The sequence below is a fragment of the Epinephelus moara genome, chromosome 3, assembly GCF_006386435.1.
Source record: "Epinephelus moara isolate mb chromosome 3, YSFRI_EMoa_1.0, whole genome shotgun sequence".
Taxonomy (NCBI): Eukaryota; Metazoa; Chordata; class Actinopteri; order Perciformes; family Serranidae; genus Epinephelus; species Epinephelus moara.
In genome coordinates, this window is record NC_065508.1 from 2,757,910 (window position 1) to 2,768,357 (window position 10,448).

Below are 10,448 nucleotides of genomic sequence, written 5' to 3' on the forward strand. Positions count from 1 at the left end.
ACGCTGCTGCTCTCTTCTGCGATGGCGAATTGAGTAAACTCTCATTACGCCTTCGCGCGGCACATTTAAGGGCGAGGAGAGGGGCTCACTTGATTGGTGTGATGTGTGTAAAACCCACTCCACGCCTTCTCTCCTCCCTCTTTCCGACTTGTGCAGGTAGGAGGGACGGAGGTGGGATAGAGGAGTAGCTGCGCCAGGGTGCACGGTGTGCCAAACTTGCAAAATCCGCCTGGCCACACCCAGTTGGCGAAGCGCAGGTGCGCTGCGCCCCCGCCTCGCCCAGTCTGCGAAACTAGAGCCCCAAAGGTCAAAAGTCAAAGTCACTGAGACCTTGCATCGGCCTTTAGGGAATTTCCTAAAATTTGACACAAACATCCACTTGGACTTGAGAATGAGCTGATCAGAATTTGGTGGTCAAAGGTCAAAGTCACTTTGACCTCACAAAACATGATTTTAGCCATCATTTCGGGATTCATACGCTAATCATGACAAAATTTCCCTCAGATGTCTAATCAATAAAATGATGAAGTGATGACATTATATATCCAAAAGGTCAAAGGTAAGCTTCACTGTGACATCATAATGTTCTGCAAAAACACTTTTCTGGCCATCACTCAACGTCATATCTCAGGGACAGAGGGGGAGACATTTGATCACATACTGAATTGGTGACACTTATCTTTGGTGTCCACCTTGAGACTGTGCTGACTGTACAGATCTTCTGTGCCACCAGTGGGAAGATGTGTGTGAAGTATCCATGTTTTCACAGACATGGGTGTAAACTGTAAGTGCAACTTGACTGGTTCATGGAGGCACACAACCTTAAAGCGTTAACTCTAGTTTTTAATGTCATGTCCATGACCAATCAGCTGACAAGACAAGATGAGTAAAGGCCTTATATAAGTAGACTTTGACAGGGTGGCCAAAAAGGCACTGAGCAAGTCTATTTATATGTTGCTTTATCCCTTTGCTTCTCTGTGGGATTGTGCCAGTGTGTGTGTTTGCATCTGTCTGTGTGTGTTTGATGAATTTGGAAGTTCAAAGCAGACAGCGCTCAACAGAAATAACAAAGTGAATTGTTGTTTCTTTTCCCATAGGCAGTCACAAAGGCACCTATTCTAATTAAAATTCAACAGCCAATGTTTCATTTTCAAGTTTTAATGCATCATTGTTAACAAAATTACACCTTGCAGTTTAAATATGACTCTGGAGTACAGACAGAAATGTGGAGAAAATAAAGCAGTGGTTTCTAGGCTGTGTACAGAGGCCTATGTGTTGGTGAGGTACACTTAAAGGGATAGTGCAAGCCAAAAACAAAAATACATATTTACTCTTACCTGTACTGCATCACTGAGTTAGCTAATGTGGAGGACGCCATTAATGTTTACATCTCACGCTGTCACAAGACTCTCATCCATGAGTAGATGCACGTCTCTTCTGTGCAGCGATATGGTTGGCAGGTTTAGTTTGGTCGAAAGAAAATAGTTCCTACATGAAACATACGAAACATGCATGCATACACGAAACATGCTCACAACAATGTCTATCTTGAGTAACAGAGTCGTGATTTATGGAAAGAGACATTGCTGTTTAGTTTTTCAAATGTATTTTTTAGTGCTTTAAGCTCCACAAGCTGAGTGCCATCTAGTGCCATTATACTGGGGAGAAGGCAGACATCTCTATGACTGATATCCCCAACACTCCACAACTCACACTGAAACAATCTAGACTGATAAACAGCACTACAGGTAAAAGGAACATGTATGTATATTTGATTTTAATGTGAACCGTCCCTTTACCAGTAATAATCTTTACACACCGTCAGCTCACATTGGCCTTAATGATATAATGAACAAAGATGCTTCTTTGTTTTTACATATACTGTATGTTTATTAACCACTTAATGCTGTTAATTCACATCATTGTTTTCATTAAGACATCGATGCACTGTGCATATCAGGAACATCTAGATCTAAATTTGATTCTGCAAAACTCTAAAATGTGGACAGAAGTAAAGCACTCCTAATGCATGTGTAGTGCTGATGTAAACCACTGTGTGTTTGGAAATGTTCCCACTTGATTTACCAGTGATTTAGTCTCAAAGCAAGAATGATCTAATGGTTCATTCCAGGTGCTCCTTCTTTTTCAGGTCTCCATTTGCTGCGGTGGCAGATTACTCCGTGACCAGAAACAACGTGATCCAGCTGTGTCTTGAGCTCACTACAATTGTACAACAGGTAAAGACATTGCGTAATATAGTATTACTATGCAGCTCAAGCCCAGGAAAGATTGTATCCCAATTAAATTTGAAATCAAAATACCTCCAACTACCCAAGAGTAACCTGATTCTCCACATGGGAGTATTATGACGATGCCAAAATGCATTATACCCTGCGTTGGTTGAAAAGTGTCCAGAATGGTTTTATTTATTTAGACGTTTTGAAAACATCTGCACATAATATATATCTACAGTATATGTGCATGTGTTTTTTAAAGCTCAAGTTCAGAAAATAATTTGTGCTATGATGATACGGAGAAAAACTGAGGCAGCATCTCACTTAATTCCTTGTATACACAGAACACAGCTCCTCTCTTCAAACATGGGTTAAAATTAAAGGTTTAAACAACAGAAGATATATATGAAGCACAACAAAGTACTGTTAAAATGTCTTTAATTTAATACCTTTATATAGCTACTTCAGATCAGCTAATCACTGATAAGAGAAAGAGAACTTCTTTGTGTTTATGCACAAATGTTCTTGTTTTATAAATTACAACTGTCAGTGCTTATAAGAAATACATATTTTAGCTGGCTATGAAAAAAGCCTTCAGAACGTGTTTTTCATCTGTCAGATATGCTGACATGTAGCACAGTATTGCCTCATTCAGCTACAGCCGAAATACAAGTTCAGATATTTTCAAAACTAAAGAGACTGCAGATCAGATGAAACATTAGGAACTCATCACAGATTAGATTTTAATATCAGTGTTATTTGTCTTTGGCCTGTACATGATGACGAGCACAGCCAACCCGTACGACCCTGAAAGATCAGTAAATAATGACAGCACTGATGCTTAATAGGTTTTAGGACGGTCTCTATGGAGGATAATGTTTATATGGAGTTAAGAGAAAAATGTAAGTGGGAAAAATTGAAGGTGGGAGTGAAAGAGGGCGAGAGGGAGAGAGTTGAAGGCCGAGAGAGGAAGACTGGCAGAGTGAAAAAGAGAGAGAGAGACATGCCTCCGCAATGGTGATTCATTTGTTTTGTGTTTGTGCATGCCTGTGTGGGAGTGCTGGGGGTTATAGGTGCCAAGCTGCTCGGTTTTTGCTTATATCCACCTACAGCCGAAATGCCAATAATAACTCCATTTTGACACATTCTCTTGAGGTAACAGTGCTCTCTGAATGTTCCCCAGGACTGCTCTGTGTACGAAACGGAAAACAAAATCCTTCATGTGGTGAGTTGCAGACGTTATCACACTGGATCGGATGTAAATGAAGCAATAATGTGCACATTTTAAGACTGTACTCATCCCTGATGTGTCCTCCACAGTGTAAAACTCTATCTGAAGTGTGCGACCACATCATCTCCCTGTCCTCGGATCCCATGGTGTCTCAGGCTGCACATTTGGAGGTTGTGCAGCTGGCCAACATAAAATCTACTGAAGGATTGGTAAGACTAACACTCAGTCAGACTTTAAGGTCCAGTTCCTCATTGGTCATCCTACCCATTCTGTCATTAGAGGATCTGGGCTCTGTGTGAATTACAGGCTACTTAATTACGTAGCAATTGCAAGACATAACTACACAATTACCCAGCAGTAGGAAGTATAGTATATGCTATAGCTGAGAATTTAGTAATTAAGATTAAAAGCAGTTGTGTTGGTGTAGGTTGTAAGATGTTTATTTATATAAGTACTGGCTTATGACTTGAGAGGCTAATATAATAATGCGTACTTAGTGAGTAATATATATTTTCAGCCATAATACTGTAAAGCCTGATTCTTACTAGGTTGTATCCAAATAAAGAAAATGCTACAAAGGAATGTAATTACCTTCCCATGGCCTGTTAATTGTAGTGTGCACTGCATAAGTGAACACTTTTATTTTGACAAAATTAAAGACATTTACACCATATATTCAGCAGCAAAGTCACAAATCTTTGCATAAATATTCATCAGAATGCAAGAAAATGTTCTTGCAGAGGACCCCAAAGCCCCCATATCATGTGCCCCCCTCAATATTGAAACAAAACTTACACCCTTGGTGCTCTGTTTGTATTAAATACGCTGGTAGTTTCCACATAAGAAATTAAGATTGTTAAGAAAAACTCATATTGCCTGTTTTGGCAGCATGCATTTAATTTAGCAGCCTAGAAATTAAAATGTTATACACATAACTAATAAAACAACTCTACCAGCATCACACTGCACACACTCTCTGTCATAACAAACGCAACAACATGTATGAAGCATGCAAGCTGAATACCCACCACATGTGGCGTCTGCACACAGGCAGGCTTTATACTTTCATTACAGTTGAGTACAGTTTAATATTCTTAAGATATCAAGATGTGGAATTGTTTTCTAGGTTTGATGAAGTGAACACAGGAAAAAGCTACCAAAAAAGTAAAGTACAGAACTACTTGTAACTAATAATGCTGGATGATGGTGAAAGCCACTAATTACAGAAATGACAACAGCATGACTTTTGACAGCATATTGACTTTTGATTCAAATACGGCATGTGCAAATTATCTTGCAGCATGCATCTCACTCACTGCAAAAATAGTTAGTGCAGTTGCTCAGTCACGAATACTAACATTGCTTGAGTTGTTTCTTCCAGTTAGCTGTTTAACTCTTTCTTCTGTAGGTGTTTTGGGCCGCGACCAAGCACATGGGATATTTACATGAGGGGTTGGTTGATCCAAATTGTATTTAAAACATATTTAACCCATTCTTGAGAGTTGGGACAAAGCCTTATGTATATATTTATTTATTAATTTTTTACTCTTTAATTAGGCTTGGAAACTTTATATTTTTTAAAGATCAAAGTCCTGACTATTAAACGTTGTAACAGGCCAACCTCCCAGTGATTTAATTTTTTTCTTGATTAGCAGACATGATGGATGTCAGAGGTAAGATCTGATGGAGTTGACAAAAAGTAATTTCTCTGCAATCGTATTAAGTGGTCATTTTATTTTTCAACCTCGTGTTTAATGCTGATCAAAATACTCAGTTTTAAACTATAATTCTTATTTAGTTTTTATTAAGACGGTTACAGCGCAATATTATTTAATGAATTTATCAAAAAATAAAAAAAGCTTACCGGTGCTTGAGCAGCATTCCTGCCTTTTTGGAAACTAGGAAGTGAGATAGGAGTCCTCAGGATGTAGCTAACCCCTTCTATGCCTGATTGAATTATGTCATTGTAGTAATCTTACAGAGTTGACAAAAATCTTGGACACATCATTAAAGGGCCAACATTTTCATAAAAAATATATTTTAAAACAAAGATAATATATAATAGTATATGTTTATATCAGTGTTATCAGTGTGTATCATTAGTTTTAGATTTTGAAGAATGTTTTAATTGTTTAAAGTTGTGAACTCATGTCTGGGACAGGGGTATTTTCTGGCACAGGGCAAGTTTAGAAGTAAAAAAATGAAAGCAGATAAAAATAAATAAATAATAATAATATTTATTTCATATAAACAAGTCCTTTAAAAAATGTATTTCACACCCAAAACAAAAATAAGTGTGTTGATAAGTTATAATTTTAAGGCTTTTTTTGTTAGGACATGATCTGTCCCAGTTCTCTAGAATGGGTGATATTTTTCATTTGCCTCTTGTAATATCAAGCCGGACAAATAGTTTGGGTTTTATGGCACAGGTTTTGACATATCAGAAATATCCAGATCTTAACCCCAATATATTGCAGGTGAGGGGATTTTATTTAAGAAATTGCAGTAAACTGTTATTACTGGGGTTAATACAAAGAGAGTATCAGGGATGTTATTTGGAAAGACAAGTGGCTGTTGAATTTTTAAACTGACACTTTAAACAGGAGTCGTACCATCATTTTACATTTCAAATATTACGAATATTGAAGTAAAGCATAAAGACTGCCTGCTGCTGTACTGTCCAGTGTCTAATGGAGGTCACTGTAGCTGTCCCAAAACTGGGCTTTGCTGAGCTCGTGGGCATGTGAGTCAGCTGATTAAAAGCAACATAAAAAGAACATGTTGTCCAAAATGAACAAAACACAACGTGCTTACATTTGCAGATGATATGCAACAAATGACAGTATGCACTTACTTTGGGGACAAAGTGTAGATACTGTGTTTATTAGCAGAGAAGACATTTACTTTTGCTGCCACTGTATGACCAGTAGCTCTTTGTTGGACTCCATCTTCGCGCTGACCTACACTCAGGCACGAGTGCCCTGCTTGGGGCCACAATAAAAGCCCCACCCCCACACAAATGCTAGCAGGGGGCATGGAAGTTCTCTCATCCGTTCAGTGAAACCTGAACACAACAGTGGGCCAAGTGGCCTAAAAATAAACCTCTTACACTCATCTTGAAGACTGGCATGCTGCTTCTGTGTATCCGTGCAAGTGTGTGTGTTTGCGTGTGAATGTACATGTGTACTCATGTGCATCTGTGTGCGACTGTGTGTCTGGGTGTGTGTGTCTATGTAATGCCCTTTAGACCCCTTTCAGTAAAAAGGTAGCTTTTCTGCAACAGACGCACGGTATTTGCAGATGAATAATCCTCCGTGTTTGATTCAGTCTGCTCGAAGAAGCATTTGAGTGATACTCCCTACAGGACATTAATTCAGATTGTGTCGTGCATGTTTGAAAACGCACACCAATGTGATATTTAAGGAGCTTCTTGTAGTTATTTTAACATTTGTCCGATGCGGCAAATCTGAGCTCAATATAAAAAACTCTCATGTCTTTCACTGCTTTGTGAAAAAGTTGAGATAAATCCAAACTCCTACCCATTTTTCACTCCGAGCAGATTAAACAAATGCTATGATTTGCAAATATGCAATGACCCTGGTCTGTTCTGCAAATGGCTGTGTGGCTGAGTCAAGATGCATTGTGTTAGGGGAGCCGTATGTTAGAGTTTGCTTTAAAATGTAGTCATTTATATTCCTGCTATCTCCCCTCAGGGCATGTATATCAAATCAACATATGATGGTCTGCATGTAATCACCGGGACAACAGAGGGGGTAAGTACAAGCCTCTTTGTGTTCACCTATTTAGATTTCAACCTCACTGCTCATTCACTTGTAGAATGAGGTGCTGTATCATAGTGAGCTCAGTCATGGAGCTGCAGTTAATGACTCTACCTCTCTGTCTATCCATCAGTCCCTGGCTGATCGCTGTAAGAAAATCCATGCTGGAGATGAAGTCATTCAGGTCAATCATCAGACAGTGGTAAGACCACAGACTTGTGTTTCTTATATTTGCTGTCTGGATTTGCATACGATTCTTTTATGTGCGTTCTGCATTTGTAGATCCTTTATGCAAATGTCTGTTTAATTCATCCGTGCGTGTTTTGTACATAAAGATATACCTGTGCTGTGCTGTGAATGTGTATGTGGCTCCGTTATTCACATTCATATCTGTGTTGCAGTACTTCCACAGTTAACACCCCAGCACTGCTGGACCTGTTATTGTATAAGTGGCTGGCTGTAGTGCCTCTTATAGGTAGTTTTTGAGGATGTGGATGTTTTACTCTGGCTGGATAGATATGTGTCTTTTGCCGTCAAAGGGTCAGTCGGATGGTCAGTTGAAATGTTGAACTTGTGCTCACAAGAGCACTTCAGTCGATCAGGAGGTACTTGCTTTGGGCCCTTAACAAGCTGTGGACAGGAACCACCATTTTCAGTGTGATTACTGTTGGTAGTGTTTGAGCTGCGAGACACCTATGATGCGTCCACACAGGTGACTTTATAATTAGACCTTTGTTCAGGACAGTGTGACCATGTATAGACTGTGCTTGACTGACATTACCCTCTTTTACCAACTGTAAAACTGCCTTTTGTTCTCCTTTTTTTGAGGGTGGTAATTACTAGGGAATTTATGATACACAGTAGAGAGGTGACAGGAAACAGAAAAGAGGGACGGGGAATGGCACACAACACAGGTCCTTGGTTAGGGATTTTGCAATTCATGGTCGTCGCCTTAAATCCCTCGACCACCAGGGAATCCTGATCCTTCTTATCTTGGCAAAGGGGCAGTGGTGGAAGAAGTGCTCAGATCTTTTACTTAAGCAAAAGTAATAAGAAAGAAAAGAAAGAAAGCATTCCTTTATTGGTCCCTCAAAGGGAAATTACATTTTTTCACTCTGTTATTTTACAGATTACACACACACAGGCCTGTAGCAAAGACATGCACGACCTATACACGTGCATTAATGGAGAGATGTCAGAGCAAGAGGGGGGTGTCCATTGACAGGTGCCCTGAGCAGTTGAAGGATCTGTACCTTGCTTAAGGGCACCTCGGCAGTGCCCAAAAGCATAAACTGGCACCTCTCCAGCTACCAATCCATACCCTGTGTTTGGTGCAAACAGGGACTTGAAACAGCAGCCCTCTGGTTTCCAAACCGAGTCCCCACAGACTGAGCTACTGCCGCCCCAAATACTCAATTACAAGTAAAAGTCCTTCATTCAAACCTGAAGTTAAGTTATCCTCAAGTAAAGTACATGTACCTTAAAATTGTACTTAAGAACAGTACATGAGTAAATGTACTTAGTTACATTCCATGACTGTAAAGGTGTTTGGAGACCTCACATCATTGTCAGCTGTGCCCGACTTCAACCTGAGCAGAGCAATAACCAGCAGAAATAATTGGCCTTTCACTGTTTTTCACCAAGAGACAAAACTGCACAAAGTGCCTGTTGCTGTCGCACATAGCATTGTATGAATCAAGTGGAAATGAAAGCAAAAACTTCCAGCGGTGCACAATTTAAATATAGCACCCTTTGTCTAAAATAATTGCTACTTGTGTGTGCAACAGCAAGACGTATGGTAATTACACAGCTCAAGTCAGGTTCATTTCAGTCAGTCAACTCACCCACTGAATGCAGCCATTTTTTAAAGAGAATAAGTGCAAACACAGAGTTGATTCAGATGTCAAGACTCTTTCATCTCACTGTGAAGCGGAGTTTAAAGGCTGACAAAAAGTGAGAGCAGGGAGGTGTCAGTGCATGCTCCTCATGGGGAACCAAAAGAATTAGACTGTATCCCAACAGACCTTTTTATGGCAGATAGTTTAACCTGTCATCGCAGACGAAGCACATATGTAATTAATAACGTTAAAGGAGCTGTATACAACATATAGAGTCTCTCTGAAAGCCTGTTTAAACCTGGTTTTAATGTATTTTGGATGATCTGATTACAAGTGGACACCACTAAAGACAAGTCTATACGACCCCCAAGACGAATTGTGATCCGATCACTCAGACCACTCGCCCAAGTGGTCTGTAACGCGTTAGACCACACAATATTGCATCCTGATGCGAAGACTACATCAGCGGTGCAAGACATGGTTGCTGTTTTGGCGACAGTGCGCAGTTAGACAAAGTGTCACTTATCATCACTCGTGTTGCCCTGTTTGAAGGAGATGTGCTGAACTCTGCTGACAGCGATACTGGCACAACCACATACATGGCTAGCGAGCATGCTACAGTGCAGCTAGCGAAAGTGTGTGTGCGTAATAACTGCATGTAATAAAATGTGAGCACGAGGGGTCGGCTGGAGACGTATGATAGGCACAGGTGTGAACAGCAATGTGTCTCAGCTTTCCATTTGTGTTCGGATCTCGAAACACAAATTAATACCAGGTCTACACAGACTCAAAGATTCAGAGTCTGATTCAGGTTGTCTGCAACCAGTGGCTAGCAGCTAGTGGTACTAAAACCACAAGCAGTGTTGACAACAGCAGCAGCGCTGACAGAACTAACGGTGTTAACCAGGCGAAGGTGGGCGCCATGCTTCCACGATGACGCTGACCTGATATCAGTGGCAACCACCATATGAGAGCAGTGCAGAGCGGTGGTGATTAGTTAGCCAGTGGGATGCTCACATGTCCTAACATGCATGCACGGCCAGAATACGAAACAAAGAACAGAGAAGCTCAGATTACAACACACACAGAGGTCACGTGACTGTATTCTTTGCCCAGGACGCCATTACTCCACTATAGCTTAACATAACCATTAACTGTTTGCCGCTTTAATAATGCTCTGAGGGCCGAATTCACAAAGAATGAACTGCGGCCGCTGATAGCACCTTGAATTGCACTTCATTTGCACCCGCAGTTTGCTCCGTCTTAACGTCCTATTCACAAAGGATATTGCGCTAATGATATACCAGCGCAAACACGCCCACAAAGTTTGGCAGCTGAGTGCAGTTTGCCCCTGATTTGCCCCTGA

General features: G+C 40.4%; 1 protein-coding gene across 8 annotated transcripts in view; it reads left to right on the forward strand.

Moving 5' to 3' along the window:
* Positions 1-10,448, forward strand: part of LOC126387604 (connector enhancer of kinase suppressor of ras 2-like) — a 45,078-nt gene that overhangs the window by 10,721 nt on the left and 23,909 nt on the right. For 3 of the 8 annotated variants that reach the window (XM_050040148.1, XM_050040150.1, XM_050040155.1), the window contains exons 4-8: positions 2,132-2,237; positions 3,397-3,459; positions 3,555-3,674; positions 7,179-7,238; positions 7,378-7,446. In XM_050040148.1, the coding sequence (XP_049896105.1) occupies positions 2,132-2,237; positions 3,397-3,459; positions 3,555-3,674; positions 7,179-7,238; positions 7,378-7,446 (418 nt within the window). The remainder of the gene's footprint in view (positions 1-2,131; positions 2,238-3,396; positions 3,460-3,554; positions 3,675-7,178; positions 7,239-7,377; positions 7,447-10,448) is intronic. The other 5 variants (XM_050040153.1, XM_050040154.1, XM_050040156.1 and 2 more) reach the window with 3 other exon arrangements.